We start from the raw sequence: 26233 nt of genomic DNA on the forward strand, positions 1-26233 counted from the left end.
TGGTTCTCTGCCTTAATCTTTCCCTGGGGAAGGGTGGGTTGCCCTAGATTGCTTTCTAAGATTCCTTTCATGACTATATTGTGTGATTTATGCATTTTTGCTAGTTGTTTTTATTTTTCCTGTTGGTATGGCAGGGATAAGACTTCAGCCTCTTGCTGTCTTGTTTTACTCCTTACCTTAAACTGGATTCCCTGGAAACAGACTCTAAAATACAGATTCAGGGCAGAAAGTTTATTGATGACAGCTCTCATCACCTAAGAGGGTGATGAAGGCAGGATTGGGAAGGTTATTGATTCCTCAGTTGCAAATGAGGCTTGAGGAAATTCTAATGGGGAGCGGTGATAATCCCTTCAGAATTGGCACCCATTAGGCTGAAGATGTAGCTCAGTGGTAGAACACATGCCTCACATGCATGAGACCCTGAGTTCCATCCCCAGTATTGAGAAAAAGTCACTGGTAAATATGGTCTTGTACTTAACTGAAAACAATACTGAAGGACTGTGAACAATATTTTGTGTGATTGTGAACTTGGTATATAATCTTCCATGTCTAAAGTCTTCTCCAATGCTATATGTGGGAGTATGCATATGTGTGTGTTTTGCCATTGAAGTGAGATTTTTGTCCCTTCATCAGCCATTTTCTGAGAATGGGCAATAACTTACAGGAGGCAAGTCTAGGTCCAATTGCATGTGAGGAACTTCAGCTGTGAATTGGGATCAGCTTGTATCCCCATTAGCTAGAGGATCCAGAGCAAGGCACTAATGGTATCTTACTTCACGACACCAGAAAGTATAAAGATATCTTATCTGAATAAGGAATAGTATTCTTGAACCTTGAACACTGGCTTCATAGATGGAATGGAGCTATCTCTGTGAACGTATTCCTGTTGGATAAGAAAGCTTTTACAAGTTTATATTTCTGCAGTATTCTTGTTTTTAGACAGGGTCTCACTATGTGGCTCAGGCTAGTCTGGAGCTTCTGGGCTCAAGCAATACTCCCTCAGTCTCCTGAGTAGCTGGGACTAGAGACACATGCCACCATGCCTGGCTGCACTGTACTTTTTTTTGGTACTAGGGATAGAACCCAGAAGCATCTACCTCTGAGTTATACTCCCAACACTATTTATTGTTTTTGAAACAGGGTCTTGCTAAGTTGCTGAGGCTCATCTCAAACCTGAAGATCCTCTTAGGCTCCCATGTACTGAGATTTCAGTCTTGTGCCACCACATCTGACTTGCATTAATCTGTGTGTGTGTGTGTGTGTGTGTGTGTGTGTGTGTGTGAATGTAACCCAGGGGCATTTGACCTCCGAGATACAGTCCCTGCCCAATTTTTATTCTTTATTTTGAAACCAGGTCTCACTGACTTGCGGAGGGCCTCACTAAGTAACTGAGGCTGTCCACGAACTGCCATCCTCTGGTCTCAGCCTCCTGAATGCTGGGATTACAAGCATGTGCCACCACGCCCGGCTGCATTAATCTTAATATAGAAGAAAATATCAAAATTAGAAGGAATACAGGAAATTATTCAATTTCTATCTCAATGAAGGAAATCCTACCTACAGATTACTAACAGAAAGATCAAAGGGGAAAATGTACATTTACAAACAGGAGTTAGCTAAAAATGAACATTAGGCATGAGACATTAAGGAGTAGTAGGGACTATGATTGTTTTAGGAACTATGTGTCCTAGAGAGTATATTAAAATTCCTTTAAATTATTGCTGACCAATCAAAACACATTTTAAGCTTTGGCTCTTATGTCCAACTTGTCACCGAGTCCCTGATAAATATGTTTGGTTTTGTATCACTTGGATAACAAGTTCATTTTTGACACCTTTGATTTTCTGAGATTATTACCTTGATTGGCAACTCTTCTGTAAAAGAGTCATGGGTTATGAAGGCAAAAGATAGGAAAGCAAAACCAGAAATAAAGCTCTCTTGACCAGCCCTCTAATAACCCTTCCCCCAGCCCATATTTTCTGCTATGTCAGTGTCATGACTGATGAGAGTAGTGCCAGACTTTACTGGAAAAAAAAAATCCTTGCAATCAGCTAAAAATAATCATTCTTATGTCAATATTTCATTTGTTCTGACTATGATATAATTAGTATAAACAAATTGAATTAACTTCTTAAAGGTATACTATTTTATCCTGAAATGGCCTTGAAAATGTAGCACATGTCCCTTGCTCCTAAGAAGCTGAATGAGACATTGGGAGGCCTGAAAAGGAAGGTAGAGGTAATAGCAACAGTTCTCTTTCATTTGTAAGAGATCAGGTCTTTCTTCCCTTCTTTAACCAAGACCATTCTCTTTAGAGCTCAAAGACAAAAGAATATCTCAAAGTGACAACTGGTCTGAATTGGTGGTCTTAAGCCAGAATCCTAAAGGTAGCTCATGGAAAAATGTTGGCTTGGAATTTTCCATTCCTTTGAGATGGGCCATGGGACCATCTAAAGCCCCTCCCTTAGTGCACATGTATTCAATCGATGAATGGGAGAAGACTATTATTTACTTACAGTCCCTTACAATCATACCCCAGTGGCAACCAGAGTTTCCTAATAATGTGCCTCAGATATTTTCCATGAGCCACTGAGATCCATGGATGAGATGGGATGGAGTGCAATGGAGTTGGGTGTATGCTGGTAGGTAGGAGAGGGGAAAATTGAAACAAGAAGAGAATGGGTGCGGTGCTTAAAGACCCACAGAGCAGCATACTAATGAGAATCTTGAATGGTTGCTATGACCAAGATGGATAGTGCACTCTCAACCTTGTGCCACTATTTAAATGCTCCTAGATGGCCACTCTGAAACTCACGATATCTGCCTTAGTTCATTAAGTGTGATAATGTAGGCAAGAGCTTAGCCCAGCAAGCACTTTTTAAATTTTGTGAAGTAGTTACCACCTTATATTTTTATAATTCAGCACATATTTACTGAGCACCTACTATTTGCTAGGTAAGGCATTATGCTGTGATTCAGCAGTGAACAAGAAAGCCAGCACACAGTCAACTGTGGAAACCAAACAGTACAGTAATTGTGGCTCTGGTCGGTGCTATTACAGAAGATACCATGTATGCAGTTGGTGAGATTTAAGGGAAGGTTACTAGAATGTGACCTCAAGCCTCCATAAGCATCATTGTTAATGGCAAGCCAGTGAGAATCCTGCATAGGACAAAGGAATTGAAAAAGACATGGCATGGCTAACTGGTACACAAGCAACAATAAGTGCTTAATGTTAAGTTCCATTTTTCATTGATCATAGTCCACTCCATCAATCTTGTACTGTTTCTCAGTCTGCACAGCCCTTCTCTGCACCTGGAGATCTTTATCAATTTTAATTCACTATCTCCCAGGCCCTCGTGCTAGAGGGTGGTCTAAATTTGCTTTAAAAGAGCGCCATCTTCTGGCTAAATACTGCCATTTCCTCCCAGTGAAAATCCTAAGTATCTAAGACTATCTCATATTTGTGAAACCTAGAAATATTACCTTCAGCCAAAAATTCCTCCAAACACATTTACTTTTATTCACTTTCTTTTCAGATGTGACATGGATCAGAAATGGTAATATTTATTTTCTGTGATACTTGAGTCAACTTAGGGGCCTTCTACCAACTAAGCAATATCTCTAGCCCTTTTTTACTTTGAAACATGGTCATACTAAGTTGCTGAGGGCTTTGCTAAGTTGTTGAGGCTGGTCTCAAGCCTGTAATTCTACTGTCTTAGCCTCACACGTATGGTAATTACAGATGTGTGTCATGATGCCCAACTTAATACTTAATATTGACAGTCTTGTGCTTCCCGGAAGACTTTATTTATTTATTTATTTATTTTATTTTATTTTATTTTATTTTTTAGCCGCTAGGTTTATCAGCTTCCATTGTGTCCATCTGGGTAATACATAAGGAAAAATTGTGGGGAGGAAGATGAGAGATATGGGATTGTTTTCACATTACAGAGGGCAGGGAAAAAGCAGGAGTCGATGGGGCTACAGAGAGAAAGAGAAAGCCACCTTGGGGCTGTGAACAAGTACAGTTAGAAGCAAAAGGGATTTTTCAAAAGCTGCTTGGCTGCCTAGAGAGATAGAATTTAAGGAAAAAACAGATGAATTTCTAACTTAGGGCAGTAGTGTGTGGCATAACAGAGATCTACATGACTCTTCAAGCTTTGGGAGCTAAAATTATGTTGTGTGTGTGTGTGTGTGTGTGTGTGTGTGTGTGTGTGTGTGTGTCTGTGTGTGTGTGTTACTGGGGGTTGAATCCATGAGCATTCTACCTGTGAGCTACACCCTCAGCCCTTTTTACTTTTTATCTTGAAACAGAGTCTCACTAAGTTACTGTACTGCACTGCACTCCTCCTGCCTCAGCCTCCCAAGTAATGAGATTACAGGCACGTGCCACCATGCCTGGCCAAAATTATATTTCTTTTATACACTGTATTGTACCGGAACACCTTAGAGATCTCTAAAGCACCCTAGATTATTTGTGGTTGTACAACTTCAGAAAACATACAGCTAATAGTGCTTGGCATGTTTAGTGATATCTAGGTCCCATGGATTCTATTTAATGGATCTCAGTGGAACTAAACAAAAAGAACCTCTCAGCAAGAGCAGCAGTATATAAACCAACAAAATATGTATTTCAAGCCGGACATACACTGTATATGTCTTCAGTGCACTGGATTTACATTAAGAAAATGAACAAAGGTGATCTGTTTGCCCAGAATGTGCCACACCTTTGCTATGGCACCCATTTTAATTGTATGGGTTTTATTAGTGTCCTATTGCCCCTGAGACAAATTACCACAAACGTGATGGCATAAAACACAAGCTTATCATCTTATAGTTATGGAGATCAAAAGTTCAAAGTGAGTTTTACAGGGGTAAAATAAAGGTATTAGCAGGGCTGATTCCTTCTGGAGGTTACAGAAAAGAATCCAGTCCTTGCTTCCTCCATCTTATAGAGGCTGCCAGCATTTCTTGGCTCATGGAGACATCATTCTAGTCTCTTTATTTCATAAATGTATCATCCTTTACTCCCTCTGACTGTCCTTTCTCATTAATAAGGACCCTTGTGATTACATTGAATCCCACCAAGTTAATCTCCCTACTTTATGATCTTTAATCACATCTGTGAAGTCCCTTTTGCCATATAAGTTAACATTTATTGGTTCCAGCATTAGGATGTGTATACCTTTGGCATGACTATTACTCAGCTTACCACATAGGCCTTGAAGTTAGCAAAAACTAAAAATCAAATGCCAGAATTGGTCTGTTCTCAAATTCCTGCTATTTTCATGCATGCAAATATGTAGCAGCAAATAGAACTTGTTAGTGTTGTTTTGTGGTGCTAGAGATGGAGCTGAGGGCTTCACACAAGCTTGGAAAGCCCTTACAACAGAACTATACCTCCAGCCCACAAACAGAACATGAATGAATCATTGTGTTAAGAGAAATCATCCAGACACAGAAAGACAAGTACTGCATAATTTTACTTATATGTGGAATCTAAGAATTGCTCTCATCAAAGGGTAGAATAGTGGTTATCAGAGGCTGGGGAGAGAAGGGAGGGGAAAGATAGTGAAAGGCTAATTGATGAGTACTAAGTTACAATTAGATAAAAATAAGTTCTGATGGGCTATATACTTTGGGGTGACTATAGATAATGATAATATGATGCATACTTCCATAAAGCTAGAAGAAAGTATTTTGAATGTTTTCACCACAAATATATGAAAAATATTTGAGGAAATAGATATGTTTATTCTGGCTTGAACATTATACTATATATTTTTTTTTCCAAAACATCACATGATACTATATAAATATATGAAATTCTTTTTTTTTTGTGGTCCTGGGGGTAGAACACAGAGACTTCCTACCTCTGGGATATACTCCCAGACCTATTTAATATTTTATTTGGAAACAGGGTGTCACTAAGTTTCTGAGAGCCTCACTAAGTAGCTGAGGCTGGATTCAAACCTGCGTGATCCTCCTGTCTCAGCTTCCCAAGCACTGGGATAACAAACGTGCACCACCACGCCTGGCTTATATGAAATTCTTATGTCTAAGTTTAAAAATAAACCTGGGCATAGTGGTTTATGACTGTAATCCCAGTACTTGTAAGGATGAAACAGGAGGATCACAGGTTTATGGCAAGCCTCAGCAACTTAGTGAGACCATCCACAATTTAATGAGACCCTGTTTCCAAATTAAAAATGAAACAGGATTGAGGGTGCAGTCCAGAGGATGAAGGTCTCTGGGTTTCATCCCCAGTACCACCAAATAAATAAATACATACATACATTAATACATAAATAAATACATACATAAATAAAAATAAAGCAGGGCATGGTAGTGTATGCCTGTAATCCCAGCACTTGGGAGGCTGAGACAAGATGATCACAGGTTGAAGAACAGCCTCAGTAACATTGTGAGACTCTCAGCAACCTAGAGAGAACCTATTTCAAAACAAAACAAAACAAAACAAAAAAGACTTCTGTAAAAGGGCTGGGGGTGTCACTCAGAGGTAGACTGTCCCTAGGTTTAAAACCCAACACCATAAACATAGACACACACACACACACACACACACACACACACACACACACGTGCACTCACACACATAAGCAAAATAAAGATACTGAGGAGTGATATAGCTGGATAATATGGTGGTTCTATTCCTAATCCTTTGAGGAACATCCATACTGATCTTCACAGTGTTTGCACTAATTTATAATCCCACCAGCAGTGTACAAGTGTTCTTTTCCTCCATATCCTTGCCAACATTTGTTAATGTTTGTATTCTTGTGGAAGCTAAAGAGATAACAGGAAAAAGGGAGGCTCATGAAAATGAGGAGAGAGCCATGAGAATTCTAGAAGACTATTTGGTGAGTGAGTAGGGGAAAAATGAGGCTTGAAGAAGGAAACAGTCCAAATAATGTTACGTTAGTGTATGAAGGTATCACTACCAATTTCACTAGCATTTACAGGAAGGAAGGCAAGGAGTAGAATTCAGGGGGAAACACATCAAGAGATGTTGTGTGCATATATAAATGTAGTGCTTTGAATATCACTGGTATATATAGTAAAATGCACTAATAAAAATTTAAAACAAAATATAAACAAAAGAAAACCACCTTTGCTCCTGGAAGGAAATACTTGCTCCTGGAAACCAAAGCTTTGAACCAACAAAGATTTATGACTAACCACTTGCTCAAGAGTAACATCTTGCTGAAGACATGCTTCAAGACCCCTTCTCCCTATGACTATCAATCCACAACTACTATGTCATAAACTCTGCTTCTTCCAACCAGTTTTCTGCCTTGCTAGATCTTCCTTACAAACAGCCAGCCTCCCTGGGCACAGTGGCATACATCTGTAATTCCAGTACTTGAGAGGCTGAGACAGGAGGATCTCTGGTACAAAGTCAGTTTGTGAGATCCTGTTTCAAAATAAAAATTTTAAAGAAAGAGCTGGGATATAGCTCAGAGGTGGAATGCCCCTGAGATGGTATTTTAGTACCACAAAATATTAAAAAATAAAATGAAAGGTGGGAGTGTAGCTGACAGAATGTCCTTGGGCTCAATCTTCAATATACACTCCCCCAAAATTAACCAGCCAAAGTTACAAACCTTATAAACCTTTCCTTAATTTTTCAACTTTAAGAACCTACTAACACTGCCAATGTGAGGTTCACCTTGCTGCAGAATTGTCTAAGAAACTCAGCTTTGCTTGGTTGACATGTTTTCCAAATGGTCTTGGCAAGCATGCCGTGGAGCTCTGCCACTTAAAGAGAGGCCCATCAGATTCTATAAAAGCACACATTCAATCATGTGCAGAGGTTAAAATAATTCTTTTATTGGAATCAGAGTATAAATATCTCTGTCCTATAGTTTATTAAAGGTACAAAATTGGAGTCTACTTACTCTGATGATTATGTAAAACAAACAAGCTGGGCTTGGTGGTACATGCCTGTAATATCTCAGTACTGGGGAAACTGAGAAAGATAATTGCAGGTTTGAAGCCAGCCTCAACAGTGTAGCAAGAACCTGTCAAAATAAAAACATAAAAAGTTCTAGGGAAGTAGTTCAGAGTAGCAATAAAAAGAAGCATTGTTTTTTAAGATCATAGGTCCCAGCCTTTATGTATGTAGAAGTCAAAATAGAAAAATGGCTATAATCATCTGTGCCCCCCTATGACTCCTATTTCTAAAATACATCAGAATTACTTCTCTCTTGCACTAACACATCACTGGTGAATTGTCTCTTGTCCAAACACCCTGGTTTGCCTTGTACCATACCACTCAACCAGTCTAAGTGATTTTTTAAAAAATGCAAATATGATCCTGTTGATTCAGGATCAAGTCATTTCAATAGCTACTCATTTTACTTTGGAAATGATGCACTGTTATGGTTTGGATATAGAATGTCCCCGGGAAAAGCTCATGTATTAGCAGTGCAAAAATATTCAGAGGTGAGCCGGGCGTGGTGGCACATGCTTGCAATACCAGCACTTGGGAGACTGAGACAGGAGGATTGCACAGGTTCGAAGCCAGCCTCAGCTACTTGATGAGGCTCTCAGCAACTTAAATCCTGTTTCCAAATAAATTATAAAATAGGACTGGAGTTGTAGTCCGGAGGTAGAAAGCCACTGGGTTCCACCCCCCAAGTGCCACAATATATTCAGAGGTAAAATCATTGTATCAGGAGGGTTCTCAGATCATCACTGGATAAATCTATTAATGAATTAATACTTTGAATGGAATTATTTGGTAGTAATATAGGCAGAGAGGGCATAGCTAGATGCAGCTGGTCATTGGGCATGTGGCCTCTATAAGTTCACTGCCCCCTCCTCTCTTTGCTCCCAGCCTCCATGAAATGAGAGCAGCACCCCTTCACTCACCTTGCTGCTGCCACCACCATTTATGCTTCAAAGCTATACCTATGGACTGAAACCTCTGATACTGCAAGCCCCAATAAACCTTTCCTCCTCTAAGTTGTTCTAGTCAAGTACTTTGGTCATAGTAATGAAAAGCTGACTCAAATACAAACTGTGGCCCCCAAGGCTTTGCATGCTCCACTTTACCCTACTTGCTTCTCTATACTCGCCTTGATCCCCTCCCCTCTCCCTTAGAGGCTTCCAGACAGTTCTTCTCATAAATCCTCAGATATATCCAGTTTTTTTCTCGCAGTTTACCCTTCCTGAAAGGTTCTTTTCTCCATTCTTTTGAATAAATCCTTCAGTTCACTGTTGAAATAGTATTTGCTAAGCAATGCAACCCTTCTCCCACAGTTAATTCTTCATCATGACCCCTTACCACTGATTTTACTTTCCTTCCAGAAAGATTTGAAATTATTTGTGTGTTGAAATGATTGCTATCTCCCCAAATGACAGGCCCCATGATGCATGGGTCATATGTGTGTAGAGATCTGGAGTCAGCCCTTCAAGCAGAGGTACAGGGTTTGGGGTGGCCAGAGGCCTGGACTGCTTGTTTTCAGGCATGCAGTAATCTTATCAATTTATCCAGTACATATATGAATGCAATCATTTCTTTTCTTGTGTGATAGGTTATGAACAATGCCAACCAGTACTGCCTTAAGATAGTATTTTTGATACAGATAGAGCTATAAGAAAGCAAGGATCAAGGATCACCATTAATATTCAAGTGTTTCAATGAAAACACTTGCATGTGAAAAATTGAAACCCACTGTCATTTTCCAGGACCACAATTTCATATGGTGCCCAGGACCATAATGATAATGGCATAGCTTCAAACGTATTCAACTACAAATTTGAATTGGGCGCTCTTTAATTATTTTACCTCCATTGTAGCATGCCTTCAAAAAAAGGAATTTAAATGAGCCAATTAGTAACTGTAGGTCAGTCTGGAAGAAATAATTGACAGGACCAGTCCTTAGATCTCACCAGGACTCCTTGGATTTAAATTGGAATCCAAGAGAGAAGCATTTATTCATTATTTATTTCATTCGATCATTTATGACATGCCCAGTCTCTAAGGGAAGCTGGATATCTGGCTGAAATACAAAATTAACAAAATAAAAGTAACAAGAGCAGAGTGAGAAAAAAATGTCTCATCCAAGATCACTCCAAGGGCCAGTACTCACAGTGAGGAGCCCCAAGAAGGCAGCCTCCAGCTTCTCAGAGTTAGGCCAGCCTTCTCTACCACCTGCCTCCTCACCCCCACTCGTATACATGAATCCATGGTAGAAATATCTGGTTATAGAAAATGTATGGAAACAACATGAGGACCATTTGGCTCGGGTAGGTGCCTTTGAACACACATCAGGTAACATCCTTCGTGTATTAGTGTCCAGGGAAACAGTAGATCCACATAGCCAGTCCTCCTGAAACAGTGAGGTGGGACCCATACCTGGCACAGTGTCTTCTCTTGAGTCAGAGGCACCATGATGGAGTGGCCAGAGTGAACAAAGGGAAATGACAGTAGACAACAGCCTCAGTGGTTGCATTTTTTCGGAGGGAAGAAAGGCTAGGCACACCATGGCCCAGCCATCCTAAGTCTGGTCTTCAGTTAGGTGTGGGCTGTCTCAGAGGGCCAGCAGAGGGTGATACGAGGTAATTCAAAGCAATGCACACTTTGAAGCTCAAGCAGAAGAAAGGGAAGCTGCTGAGGTTGCTGGACACGGAGCCTTCTGCAACCCACCCTGCTTCCCACTCTTCCCTTCCCATACACATTAGTGAGATTGATAGTGATAGTTTTATATATGGACATAACATTTAACTGTTCCCTTCCTCAAGCTTCATTTTGCACCCCTACCCCAATCCTTTTCCTCTATTCTACTAAACTCTCTCACTTAATTAAAGACTCATTTTTTTCCTATTTTCTCTCTACCTTCCACATATGAGAGAAAACATAAGCTCCTTGACTTTCTGACATTGGCCGATCTCACTTAGCATAATATTCCTTAGTTCCATTCATTTTCCTGCAAATGACTAATTTTGTTCTTCTTTATGGCTGAGTAAAATTCTACTGTGTGTATATACCACATTTTCATTATCTATTCACCTGTTGATAGACACCTAGGTTGATTCTATCATTTGACTATTATTAATTGAAGCAGTGGACATATTTGGGATGCATTTCTCTCCATCAGCAGGATCTTGGGAAGGGATGAGGTCACCCACTGAAGGATGGTACTCCAGCAGGAGGCCAAGGAGAAACATGAGAAAAAGCTGACCTTGAGGAGGTATGCAGAAATTAGGGCCCAGAAGGGGAAGGAGAAGAAGGAATCATTGAGTCTCCCAACATCCTGCAATTACTGTGGGTTGCTGTTGTCCAGAATTTCATCTTCAGAGTAGACCATACCCCCGGGTTGACCTCAGTTTGATGAAATTAATTTACTTTAGGCAATTTGATGAAATTAATTCACTGTAGGATGAGATATGCCAAAAGGCTACATAATGAGCTAAATGCACATTTTGAGAGATCCCAATTCAGGAGGGTTTCTAATGTAATGTTTCAGAGATAACAATATGAACTAGGAAATTTTGTAATATACTTTTATTGGCATATTGTAATTATAGATCATAGTGAGGTTAGGCTTTAGTCAATGGGTCCTTCTCAGAGTCACTCAGATCCCCTAATTAGACCACAACTGACCTTTCGTGTACCCACCTGCTCATTCACCGTCTCACCTACTTACTGCTCAGCCATCATCTCTTTTTACTTTGTTTTACTAGCCTTGTATTTACATATGCTGAATATTGTCTCAAATCCTCTGGGAAGTAACAGACAACAAACAAATACATAAATACAACAGCAGATTGTTTAACCAGGTGTCCAAACACCAGATGTATAAAACAAAAATATTTTTAAAGATTTTTGAATACTCACTTTTTAATATCAGGTAACTTTAATCACCCAAAAGCTGTAATAATGGAAATTATAATTAACTATTACAGTGAAATCACCATAGTATGAGTATACAAGTTGTGATCATTCTTTTTTTTTGCCTTGATCATATATTTTATTTTATTTATTTTTTATTTTTTTAATTTTTATTTTTTTATAAGTGGAACATATTGAGAGTGGTATACATTTACATTGTGCTTCATGCCCTTCCTCCTCCATTTCCCTTCCCCCAATAGAGAGTATCCAGGTTAATCATGTTGTATTTATGCTATTACACATATTCGTATGTAGCTCCTCCAAATGGAACTCTATTCAGCTATAAAGAAAAATAAAATAATAGCATTTGTGATCATTCTTTGATTTCTGTTTCTTTTGAGAATCACAGTTGTTTGTAATTAAGCAAATGTAGTTGTCTCTTGGTATCTAAAGAGGATTGGTTCCTGGCCCCTATGCTTACCAAACTCCTTGAATTCTCAAGTCTCTTCTATAAAATGCCATGGTATTTATATTTAACCTATGAATATCATTTTGATACTTTAAATCATCCCTAGATTATCTATAATACCTGAAAATGTTAATGCTGTATAAAATAAAAACAAGAAAATGTTCATAAATCTTCAATACAGATACAATTTTTAAATATGTTTGGCACTGGTTCAATATGTGGATATGGAACTCACAGATAGAGAGGACCAATTGTATGTAGTGAGCATTTCACATTTAATATTTCGGTTTCTCAGGGCTCATCTTCAGATGTTTCTCTATTTATAACCAATCCTTTGGCTCACAAATTATATAACCAGCCCCAAACTCTTTCCTGAACTTGAATACTTTTAATCAACATTCTATCTAATATGAGGATATCTAATAGAGATGTCTAGTCTACTGCATTAAATCAAGCCACCAGAGTTTCTGGCCTGGACAACATTTGCCTCCTAACTAGTCTGTCTGTCTGTCTCCTCTTTTTTTCATTCTCTCTCTCTCTCCCCCTTCTCCCCTCTCCCTCTTTCCTTCTTTACTGGGGATTGAACCCAAGAGCATTCTGCCTCTAAGCTACAGTCCTAGCCTTATTTGTTTGTTTATTTGAAATAGGGTTGTGCTAAGTTGCTAAGGACCTCACTAAATTGCTGATGTTGGCCTTGAACCTTGGCGATCCCCCTGTCTCAGCCTTCCAAGTACTAGAATTACAGGTGTGCATCATCACACTCAGCTTAAAAATCACCTTTTTATTTAAATAATTTTGGATTGTATAACATACTTAAACACTGATAGAGGAAACAGTCCCACCATGATTGCCCTAGAGTAATTAGTACTCACATTTTTTTAACTGAAGATATGGCCAGCCTACCTCCCGAAACATAGCAGTAGGTGATAGTTAAACAGAATCAAAGGTTGTATTAGGAAAAAGGTAGAAGGATGGAGATTCTGTTCTATCTTGTGCCAATGGGAATGGTCTATAATTCCCATTCTCACCTCTTTGAACTGCTCCTTTTCATGCCAGGCTTCCTCACCTATACTGTTCTTAAGTATTTCCTGCAGCACTGGGTCCCTAAACAGGAAGAGGGCACAAGATTCATGAAGAAAATATGCAGAAATTTGTTGAAGAAGCTCCTATAGTAATTAAGGAAGTATAATTGATGTCTAGTGACATTTGAAGATTCAGTAAGCATCTTTTAGAAGATATTAATCTCAAGACAATCTTGTCCTTGGAATGCTTCTAAAATATTAGGACACATTTTCCAAAGGGCCAATAGCTCTAGAGAGCCTTGGGTTCCATAATGAAATGTATTTATCCAAAGCCAGTCCTTCCCAGTGAACTAAGAGCCTAAATTTGACAGCACTGGGCATAGAAAAATAAGGAAAGGCACAAATAGGAAACAATACAAGGCCAGAGAAAAGAAATAAGTGGTGGGATGAAGGGTTTACAACCCATGCTGTCCCACTCTTTTGTTTTCTTTTTTCTTTCCTTTTTTTTTTTTTTTGGTGGTACTGGAGATGGAACCCAGGGACATTCAACCTCCAGGATACACTTCCAGACGTATTTGATATTCTTATTTGGAAACAGGGCCTCTTAAGTCAGCTGAGGCTGGCTTAGAACCTGCACGATCCTCCTGTCTCAGCCTCCCAAGCGTGGGGATTACAAGCGTGTGTCACCACTCCCGGCTTGGCCCACTCTTTTCTAAAACAGCCAGTGGCTTTTCTTCTTTGCACTACCCCCACAAAACTCCAGGACTTTCTTCTGGATTTTCTAAAACCCAGGGATTATTCTGTTATTCAAAGGCTTGGACAAGCTAGGTGTGGTGGCACATGCTTGTAATCCCAGTATTTGGGAGGCTGCAACAAGAGGATCATAGGTTTATGGCCAGTCTCAGCAATTTAGTGAGACCCTGTTTCAAAATAAAAATAAAATGAAGCAAGGGATATAGCTCAGAGGAGGTAGAATCCCCTGGGTCAATCTTTAAAACAAACAAACAAAAAAAGGCTTGGGCAGCAGGGTAGGGGAAAGCAAAATATAATGCAATGAAATGACCTAGAGGTAAGACAGACAGATGAGTCAAATTCAAGAGCAATAGCTGGTGTCACTCAGCATTTTGCCTTGCAGGGAAATGGTCCTTCAAGGATAATAAGGTGAACTGGAATGCTTAAGGAAAAAAAGTGGTCAGGTATTAAGGATATAAAAAGGTGAAAGAAGTGGTCAAAATGATCAGGACTAGGGGAATAAGGCAGAAATGTCATTCTACTAGAGTTGAATATGATTTGCCAGTTACTTATCACATGCTCTTAGCAGAAATGACAAAGAGCAATTATATCAGCAAGCCACAGTCCAGGGAAAGTGCAAGATCTGATTAGAACAGTTGTCCAATGCAGGAGTTTCGCTTCTAGTGTCCACAAGTTGAAATATCATTACTATCACTTGCCAGAATTTCCATGTCAAATAAATCCTACTTACCACTTACACCAATTAACAGGAAACACACAACAAAAATCCACCAATATATTTCACCAAATTTTCTACTCATTCCCTTAGAGTATAGAACTGTACAGTGAAAAAAGTTCCCTATCTTTCATATAGGACCTATCTCCATCCCCAGTACCACAAAAAATAAATAAAGTGAAGAAAGAAGAAAAATGATCCTAGTAGATATTCAGGAGACAAGATCGTAAAGGGTAGGCAATAACACAGGACTAGTTGACTGGGGGCAAGCAGAGTTGAAGTTTGAAAGGAAACTGGTAAGAGGGTAGGTGAGTGTTAGCTGAGGACAGATGGCTATATTACATAAGTACATTGCTTCCATAGATCAATCATAGAAGGAAGTAGGGGAGATATCGTCTTTGTGGTTCAGTCAAGTTTCATGATGTCTTAGAGGACTAGCTATTGTTGTTGAGATATCTCATTAGATAAGGTGACATATCAGCTGCTCTGTCTGTCCCCTTTTGGAATTGGGTGCCCTTCCTCCATTCGTGTGACTTAACCTGACCTCCTGTATGATCTCATGGACTACTGGCTACTAACAGTGTTTTGACTTGGAAATCAACCCATGTCCAATCAGTGGTCACATCCCATGTAGCAGGATCCAAAGACAAGGTGACCATCCTGCAAATATCTGCTTCTATTTTTTTTAAAGGGGGCCACAGGAATGGCAAACCCTCAATGTTTCACAGACACCTTTTCTAGCATGAAGGCTTACCAATAAATGAGATTAATCCTATTTGGGATTTACTGAAGTTGCACAATCTTGAAGATCCCAAATTAGGATGTTCTCTTTATACCTTGAATATCCATGAGGCTGTCACAAAAACAGATTTTTATAAGGTTCAACATCTCTTTTCCTTAGACAAAAAAAGAGAAAATAATAGAAAAACAAAAATATCATATTGTGCTTCTCTCAATGAAATTCTTTTTAAATTGCCTATTGGCCCCTACATATGTCAGCTCTTGAGCACCACTGCACCCTCTCAGCCTCTCCTTTCACTCCAGCTATTGCTGCAGCATCCAGTTGTACAAGCTCACATCAGCACCTCCCTCAGTGTCCATTTTGATACACAGGAAACCTGGAAGTTTAAGTAAGTTAATATCCCCAGCAACACATTGACCAATGGGGAGATAAAGACTCTCATCTTCAGTACCTCAGATGATCTGGTCTGAGGTGCATTCTTCAGGGCTTTTCAAAGGGTCCCCAGAAGGTCTGAGCCTCAGGAACACACAGCAGTGATCAGCTCCATAGCACACCTTTGCACCAACTCTCCCTTTGCTTTGTGTATGTTTGTGTGTATGTGGTGTGTGTGTGTGTGTGTGTTATTGGGGATTAACTCAAGGGTGTTTTATCTCTGAGCTACATCCCAGCCCTATTTATTTTATGTAAACAGGGTCTCACTAAGTTGCTGAGGCTGGCCTTGAACCTGTGATCCTCCTGTCTTAGCTTTCCAAGTACTGGGATTACAGGTGTGCTCTACCATATCCAGCTCAGTTCTCTCTTTTAATTCACTCTTCCCAATCCCACTCTTGCTCCAAGGGATCATTTCCCAGAGTGAATGGTCTGCATAAAAGGCATTGTTTGAGAATCTTCTTTTGAGGAAGTTTCTTTCCCAAGACCATGCCTTTCAGTCAAGATATTTCTTCTTTAGTCAGGTAGTTCCAGTGATCTGTTATATACAGATCTCTCTTTAACTTGATGAATTAATGTTTCACTTTCACAGGACCCCATTTTCTTTTATCTAGAGTTATTTTCAATATCTTCTTTTCACTCTAATACCACTAGGAAACTGAAGGAGGATGGAGCCAGAGCAGAAGTCCTTTGAGAAAGGCTCAGCACCACGTCACTGAGCCTTCCTGCATCTTTGAGCTAGTGAGTTTTAGTTGTTGGTTAAGACTTTCAGAGAAGGGCTGTGAAGTTGCTCACCCCATACCAATCTGTTAGACTAAATTCCCATGTGTTTAGGCACGTGGGTCTTTTTAAAGCACTCCACTCATTTTGATGTATACCTCCAGTTGAGAACTATGGTTTTAGATCCATCAATCTACTCAAGAAGGAAACTATTCAACCAGCTGTTAGTGTTGCCTTAACTATATATTCAAGAACACCACTGACTCTGTTTTTGATACTGGGGATTGAACCTGGGGGCATTATATCCCCAGCCCTTTTTATTATTTATTTATTTATTTTTCAGGGACAAAGACAGAGGTTTACTTAAGAAAGTGGGAGATACGCATTCAAATATCTTTACAGTTCTTTTATAGAAGATGCTGTGAGGAGGTGGGTAGGGGAAAATGGCAGGGATAGGGGTTCAGTCCCCTTTGTTGAATGCCCAAGTTCCCACAATTTCATTGGTGGGTACTGGGTGATGCCTTAGGCTGTGTTTTGATAAGCAGCTATTAAGGATATAAAGTATTTTATCTTACCTAAAAGAAGCAATTCATCTAGATTAAAATATTTTATAAGAATTGTTTTGTGTGTGTATGTGTGTGTGTGTGTGTGTGTGTGTGTGTGTGTGTAGTTCTGGGGTTCCTGGAAACCCTTCTACCTCCAGGCTACACTCCCAGACCTATTTTATATTTTTATTTGGAAACAGGGTCTCAATTAAGCCAGCAAGGCTGGCTTCGAATTCAGCACGATCCTCCTGTCTCTACCTCCCAAGCACGGGGATTACAAGTGTGTGCCACCACGCCCAGCTTGTAAGAATTGTTTTAAATGTATAAAAATGTTAAGACAAAAGGAAACCCAATAAATAATAAGATATATTTATAGGTATAAAGAGGTATTCTCTAATGAAAAATAAAAGAGGAAAATGCATTTAGGTGGGAAAAAATTTTGTATGGAAAATTTTATTCTAAATGATTTAATGATTATATGGTAGGTTATGGGTATCTACCTAAAAGAATGGAAATCAAACTACCAAACTAATGCATTCGTATCTATGTTCATAGCTGCACAATTCACAATTGCCAAACTGTGGAACCAATCAAGATGTCCATCAGCAGATGAATGGATTACAAAACTATGGGATATGTACACAATGGAATTTTAATCAGCCACAAAGAATAAAATTATGTCATTTGCAAGGAAACAGATGGAACTGGAGAACATTATGCTGAGTGAGAGTAGTCAGTCACAAAAAGTAAAAAAATTGTATACTCTTCCTAATATGCAGAAGTTAAAGAGACAAAGGGTCATAGACGGAACTCTAGATGAAGGAGAAACCATTGATGACCAAATAAGGTGACCTAATTGAGAGGGATAGAAGGGGAGAAGAGGGAAGTTTTCTAATGTACATGATGTATATTCACAAACATATCAAAGTCAATCACTAAGTTAAACATGAGAAGGAGGAAGGAGGTAAGGAATGGGTTGGGAGTTGAAGAAGGGCTAAATGAGTGTATGTGTGCATGTATGCCTCTACCATCATGTACCCCATTAAGATGTTTGACTAAAATGCACCAATTAAATAATTTAATAAAATAAAATATAAACAAGTGACTGAATGAGCTCATAGGGGGAAAAGAAAGGTGAGAACAATAATCAGAAAGTTAAGCAAGTCAAAGACAGTTTGAGGAAGTTGCAAATGATTTGTAAAGTATAAGATTTATGAAAGAAATTTTGCATGTTTGATAAAGTTGGTTGGAATTAAAATAAATTATTTACATGGTTTTCTCCAAGTCACATTTAATGTATTAACTTTATGTTTTTAAAAATTAGGAAAATCCTATAGAGGAGCAAACAAGGCAACCTAAATGAGGGGATGGGAGGGAAGAAGAAGGAAATTCCCTAAAACACACAATGTACTTAAACATATCAAAGTCAACCACTAAGCCAAGCAAGGGAAGGAGGGATGGGGAGGGAATGGGGTGGAAATTGGGTAGGGGTTAAATCGGTGATGTGTACATGTATGTACACACAAGTTTTTTATCCCAATGTGATGTATGAATATAATGCATCAATAAAAAATTTAAAAAATTAGGGCTTCTCCTATTGGTAAAATTTCACAAAAACTAGCCTAAAGAATTTTTCATTCATTTTATTAAGATTATTTCCTCTGTTCAATTTTTATTTTAAAGTAGGGCCTCATTAAGTTGCTGATGATCTCACTATGTTGCTGAGGCTAGTCTCAAACCTGTGACTCTCCTGTATCAGTTTCTCAATTACTGGGATTATAGACATGTAGCACCATTCCTAGCTATCACAGATACTTTCAAAATAAGTATGAGAAAAAAGTGACAATTGGCTTTCTTAAGAGAGCATGGAAACACTCTGTTGTATAGGTACAAGAGGGTTGTCACTCCAGAATAAAAAGAAAAAGTACAGGAATTGATTTCATGTTTATTTGTGACACTCTGTTTACTCAGGCACCGTCGGAGATATAGAGGATGAAAACAGAAATGGAAAAAAGTCTCTGCTCTAGGTCTGCCTGCTAGGACTACATTTTTGTGGGGACACTTCTGGGATTTTTTTTTCATAGACTCACACTGGCCCTGACTTTGACAACCATTGCTCAGGCTGTAAGTATCTTGGGTCCTTTGGTTAGCTAATTTTGATCCCTGTTCATATTCTATTTTCTGGAAGTTTCTCTGACAGATCCTTACTATCTGCTCAAAACTATCTTGAGCAAGATCCAGGGTTTCTGATTGTTCAGGCATGTGTCAAACTCCTGAAGGAGTCCCCTTGAAGCTCCCTTACAAGAGAGGTTGAGAAAGTAGCCCCCATTCTCTCCCTGTTTCAGTCGCATTCTCACCACTATTATCTAGACATCTGACAACCACAATTTAGAGGAAGAAAATCAGAAACACTGCCCTGGATCACTCCTAGGGTCCCTCCCCAGAGACTAATTTCTGCCTTCAACACGGCCACCTTATCTGCTATATGAGTTCTGGAGGATGTTCTAAATCCAAACCATAATACTTCCCTTTGTGGTATGTGAACTTAGAGCCTTATAGCCCTCTAAATTGCTTTCTTCACAAATCTATCTCTTTAAATCTTTTTCCCACTTTTTTCTTTTCTTTTCTTTTTTCAGTACTGGGGATGGAACCCAAGGGCATTGTACCTCTGAACTACACCCCCAGTCCTATTTTTTAGTCTTTTTATTTTTTGAAACAGGGTCTCACTTAGTTGTGGAGGGCCTCACTAAGTAGTTGAGGCTGTCTGTGAACCACGATCCTCTGGTCTCAGCTTCCCAAATGCTGGGATTACAAGAGCTTGCCACCACACCTGCTTTCCTAAAAAATGGTGAGGGGATTCAACAAAGAAACTTTTAGGTGTTTGTTTTCTTTGATGTTTCCCATTTTTCAATCTCCAGATTCACCTTGGTAACTGATATCAAATATTACTTGGTACCTTGGTAAAATCATGTGATTTAATAAGATGACACAATTGAGTCTCATGTGAACAAAATATCTATGCATGTGGCATTAGGAAAACAAAGTAAAGAGCCACCTCACCCAGCTGAAGTCCAGGAGATATCTAAAGAAGGCAATTTCTTATTTGACTCCTTTTTTGTGGTACTGGGGATGGAACTCAGGGACCTTGTACCTTCGAGCTACCCCCAGCTCTATTTTTTAGTCTTTTTATTTTTAAAAAGGGTATCACTGAGCTGTGAAGGGCCTAAGTAGCAGAGGCTGTCCACAAACTGTGATCCTCCAGTCTCAGCCTCCCTAATTCTGGGATTACAAGCGTGCCACTATGCCTGGCTATTTGACTCCTTTTTGATGAACATTTTGGAGTTAGTAATGTGAAATATTTTTGAGTTAGAGCTTTTTGGAAAGGTGTATGCTCAAGAAGAAATTCTTTTGCCAAATACATTGCTTTGCTTTTTTTTATTTTTTTTCTGCAGTGCTAGAGAACAAATTCTGACCCTTGGACATGCGAGGCAAGCATAACCACTAAGCTACATACTCAGCCCATACAGTACATTTAAAACAGATTACACAAGACAAAAATTCTTATAAATAAAGTCTTAGTGGGTTTTTAATTCCCTTATTTAATTTCTAAACTTCCTATAAATTCATGCATATGAATGTCACTGTAAAATCAAAGACTATATTATTATCGATGAATCCTTGGGGATTTCTTAAATTTCAATTATGCCAAGAATAATCAGCTTCATTTTCTAAAAGAGTACATGACAATGGTCATTTGTGGGCTTAAAATATGTCCTGATAAAAACTGACCTTGGGAGATGAGAGATATGAGTACTTTGAAATGATGATATAATTTAAAAAATAGTTCAAATAGGATTTAATGGACTGTGAAACTATAGTTTTAAATTAATGAGTCTACCTAGTAAAAGCTTTGCACTGATAAGGAATATGTAAGGTCAACTGAAGTATTATAATTACCTTAATGGTTTAAGCATCTTGCTTATTAATATGTCAATTATTTTGAATGCTTTCTCAGGGGAAATGAAAGCAAGGAGTTGTGTCATTTAGTATCCTCGACATGTCATTATAAATCATTTACCAAGTGCTCACACATATGCCTCCCATGATGGATCACACAATAAAAATGCATGCATCATCCAGGCTTCAAGAAAATTTTGACTAAATGCTTTCAAGGCACAAGTATATGCCTAACACTGGATCTTGATTTGGTTGTCAAAACGTTGAAGGTCATTACCCAAAAAAGAAATGACAGCAGACATCTGGTCAATCAACTTTATTTTTAATTACCCAAGTGTGTACTGACCTTTGTGTTGAGATATAATGGAGAGTTCAAATGAGAAGACAAATACAGGATTCCTACTCTATAAAAAATTACAATCACCTGGAGACAGTGCACAAAACTAAGGATATTAAGTATATATTATACTGAGTAGCATTTGTGTAGCACAAGACAACTTAATACAGAGTAAAGTCACACAGTGGACACCATCAGCATCTATGGCAGGGGGTGAAGGAGGGAAGTTGGGAAATACATCTCAGGAGGTGGGAAAAGCTTAGATTTTGTTTCATCCAAATACCAGTAGCTTATTGTGGTCCTTCGGCAAGTCCCACCTCTGTCAGCTTCAGTTTGCTCAATTCTAAAATAGGAAGTGAAAACTAGGTGGTCTCTAAGGTCTTTCAGCTATAACAATATAGAATACTAAGGACAAATGCAGAGGATAACATAGGTAGGAGGAAGGAAAAACACAAAACCAAGATGGGAAAAAAACTAGCTGTGTGCACATGGACAAGGTGTGCTGTAGGACAGTAAGAACTTTAAACAAGCCCATTTATTCTGAAGATTTTAAGGGCAGTAAACTTGGAAATGAGTGGGAGAGAGTGCTAAGTCAGTTAAGAGATGCAAACTCAGGACCAAAATGGAGAAAGAAATACGTGTTCCCTATGGTCTGATTATCCTCATGCTCTCCACCCTCACTCTGCATTCTGTATGTCTTTGTGGAATTTTTGCAACCCTTTTCCCAAGCCCACAACCTGAATAGAGTTAAGAAGAGAGTGTGGTTACAGATGTTCTCTCATTAGATCCGCACAAGCAACCCCCTTTTATAGGCCAGGAAGCCAATAGCTGTTGCTGAGAAGATGGATGTCAATCCGATCAGCTTTAGCAGGCCTGGCACAGAAGGCAAATGTCTCTCCAGGAAAGTCGTGGTGATGGGCTGCGCAGGGACATCCTGGGTTTAGAGAACAGTTGTTGTTAGCACAAGGTTTGCAGAGTTCATTCCAGAAAATCTCTATTTCCTCTAGTTTTCCTAAACCTCTCACCCCCCCTTCCCCACTGGACCCCTTATTTCATGTCCATATGGAATCTTTTTGTAGCCATCAATCTAAGATGGCCCCTTCTTTTTATATCTTCCCTCATCTTATCTCTCTGCCATAATAGTACATTTTAGGTCATTATCTGTGTCCCTAATTTGACAGTGAGCATTATGGTAGTTCCCTGCAAAACATATGTGCCATAAAGATTTGTTGAGTGAGTGAACCAATTCCATCTCTAGCAGAGAATGACTTTGGAGTGCCAATGCTACTCTCTGGTTTCACACTAAACAGGGAAGAGGAATAAGATAGACAGAGAGATCAATGATAGATATAGAGTGTGTGTGTGTGTGTGTGTGTGTGTGTGTGTGTGTGTGTGTTACTAGGAATAGAATCATAGTATCCAGGGGCTTTCTATATCTCACCTACACCTCCAGCCCTTTTTTTATTTTCAAACAAGGCCTAAGTTGCTGAGGGTCTCTATGGCAGTATCAGCCTCTCAGGTACTGAGATTATAGGAGCGTGCCACTGCATTTGATTTAACTTCGAATAATGCAGCCTTCCATCCAGCCAGGAAAACTTCTTGGGATTTTATTAAAAGAATGGTAAGATATTATGAATGAATCTTGAATCTATTAAATATGCTCAACTTTGTTTGACACTTTTGTCTCTGGACAGGAAATAATATATTTTCTTTTTTTTTTTTTGCTACCTCCTGTAGAGATTCATCAGATTGGATATTTATTCAACAGATAGCTGTTGAATTCTTGGGTTTTTTTGGTTTTATTGTTTGTTTACTTCTTGGTGCTAAGAATTAAACTGAGAGTCTCATGCACATGATCTACCACTGAGCTCCATCTCCAGTCCTCTACTGAGTTCTTAATATGTCTGGGGCTTTCTAAGAAATATTTATTTTCCCCATCAAAAATCATTTTTAATAATATGCAATATATATGGTAGCTACAAATTACTAAAGTTCATCTAAACTCCTCACCTCCACCCTAACCCACAATATCTATTTAAACATTCAAAGGTTGAGTCACTTAGAGAAAAATATGTGGACGTATACAAAGGTATTCTGGAGAATCATTGCTCATTATCTAAATTCACAAAATAAAATATAGCCTACCACAGACTCTGGTTCTGGCTGCCAGATTTCATCCTCTGGAATCTTCCCTATGGCATGCAGGATCTGAAATGGAAGAGCACCTTGGTGAAGAGCAAAACTGATGCCATCTTTCTCCTAATTTCCTCTCCAAATAAAGGGCTAAATGAGTGTCTCTTAGGATATTCACCAAAAATACCAAGGTAAAGGCCAGAGTAGGCTATTCAACCTTTAAAGGGCTCCAAGAGGCCTTTTATCTTTGGAATAACAGGGTCCAAATACTAGTTCAATCATAAATTTCAGTAGCTGTGAACACACCTTATTGGGAATGAAATTAGAAAAATTGTAAAGATAAAAATGAATTTTGAGTCCTAATAGAGACATACTGGATTCTGTACTATCAGACCTGGGTTTTCTCCACTATAAACCCCATGGACTCTTTTTAAGGTACCCTGGGTGACAAATTATATCTTGTAGATATTACTTTTGGATGAAGTACTTTTCTTCATCTGAAACTGTTGTTATAATGGTGTTTCATGGATGTTTATTTATTTATTTGTGTGTGTGGGGGGGGTACTGGGGGTGGAACCCACGAGCTATTCTACCTCCAGGCTATACTCTCAGACCTATTTTATACTTTATTTGGAACAGGGTCTCACTAAGTTGCTGAGAGCCTCACTAAGTAGCTGAGGCTGGCTTCGAACCTGTGCGAACTTCCTGTCTCAGCTTCCCAAGTGCTGGGATTACAAGTGTGCGTCACCACGCCCAGTTTCATGGGTCTTTATATGGAGGATGCTGGGGACTTGGCTGTCAGAATCTCAGACAACTTCGATTTATTTGTCAGGCCCATATGTTGTCTCCTTCCCCATACAGTCCATCACCCTGAGCCCTACCTCTCGGGCTGCCCTCTCCCCAGCCTCCACAGCCCCCTCCATGTAGCCGCTCCAGTGTGTGGCCGTCTCAGTGCCTGCAAAGTAAATCCTGCCCACTGGCTGGCGGAGAACCCTGCAATTGAAAGCAAAGAAGTAAAAGTGGTTATACTCGGACAGTCATAGATGAGCTGCCCCATGATGATGTAGGCTGGTCAGTTTCCTCAGATTCAAAACTTTAAAGAGGACATTAGTCATTTTAGAAAAAAAATGTTCATTTGGTTCCCCTATCTCTTGAATAATTTTTGTCATAAATGAAATGAAATCAAAATCAAAGTCAACTGCTGCACCAAGAGGCCATAGGTAAAGAGACTGACATTGGTAGAGGCAAAATATATATTGTCTTCATCTACATGAAGTGAGGAACTGTATGAGCACAGTCACATATGAATCTTTTTTATGGTTCACCAGCTCCAGGCAAAGTGACAAGCTTCTCCAATTCCCCACCTGGTTATTCCATCAAATGAACTTGGAAAAATCACTTCTCACTGAGCTCTGGCTTCCCCATCTCTTAAAGAGGAGAGTGTAATGATTTTTTTCTTTTTCTTTTCTTTCTGTTTGGTTTGGTACTAGGGATTGAACCCAAGGACATTCTAACTTGGAGGTACATCCCAGACCTTTTTATTTTTTGTTTTGAAACAAGGTCTCACTAAATTACTCTGGGTCTCACTAAATTGCTGAGACTGGCTTCCAACCTGTGATCCTCATATCTCAGCCTCCCAAGTACTGGGATTACAGAAGTTTGCTACCACACTCAGGGGTCTATGCATTTCTAAGACAGTTTCTATAAGTAAGAAACATTATTTAATGAATTCATGATTCTTATGGCTCCATGACTACTATTCATTGAACACATTCCTCTACTAGATTTGAGTATGACTGCATGAAATTTGAATAGCCAACATTTGTTGAGTACCAAGGACTCTGCTAAGTGCACTCGTGTTCATCACAACATTGTGAGGTCAGTATTATGATTAATCCCATTTTGCAGATGTATCACCCAGATCCCCTTGGAGGATGAAGGACTTATCCCCAGCTGCTGCCAGAAAATGGCCTTTCAATGTCAGCCCTCTTTGAAGACCATCTCCACTAAAGAAAACTACCTAGCCCTAGGGAATTCCTCCTCCCAGCAGTGACTGATCACCAGGGATCTATAAAAATCCAAGTCCTGAACCCCAACTTAAGACTACTCTGAAGGGTCATTTTTGTTCCAGAGGTCCCCATGTGGTCAGCCGGGACCTTTAGTGGAGCTTGCAGCCCTCTGCCTACTTATACTTTCTTCTTCTTCATCCCATAGATTGAAAGACTATGTTCTGACATACATCCTGTCTACTAATCATTTCAGAGACTACTTCTTGGGGCCTAGCCATAAACAAACACACACAAAAAATTTGCTCTATTTCACAGATAGTAAGTGCAGAGCTGATATTTAAATTACACCCATCTTACACTGGAACCCACAGTCTTAGTCACTTGGTTAAATTTCCTCTCTCTATTGAACTATTTTTCAATATTTTCAAAAATTTAATGAAGGAGCTACCAACATAATCTCATTTTATACATGAGGAAACTGAGGCTGGGAAAAATATGCAGGGACTCACCAAGAGCCACACTGCTAGAAAATAGTAGTG

The 26233-nt window shown here is 39.2% G+C and overlaps 1 protein-coding gene across 1 annotated transcript in view; it reads right to left on the reverse strand.

Moving 5' to 3' along the window:
- Positions 1-22333: 22333 nt before the first annotated feature.
- Positions 22334-26233, reverse strand: part of MAOB (monoamine oxidase B) — a gene marked incomplete at both ends in the record, with an annotated part of 121327 nt that continues 117427 nt past the window's right edge. The window contains 3 exons of the mRNA XM_080718363.1: positions 22334-22486; positions 23698-23760; positions 24567-24678. Coding sequence (XP_080574489.1) covers positions 22334-22486; positions 23698-23760; positions 24567-24678 — 328 coding nt within the window. The remainder of the gene's footprint in view (positions 22487-23697; positions 23761-24566; positions 24679-26233) is intronic.

Source organism: Muscardinus avellanarius, assembly GCF_963383645.1.
Source record: "Muscardinus avellanarius genome assembly, chromosome: X".
Classification (NCBI taxonomy): domain Eukaryota; kingdom Metazoa; phylum Chordata; class Mammalia; order Rodentia; family Gliridae; genus Muscardinus; species Muscardinus avellanarius.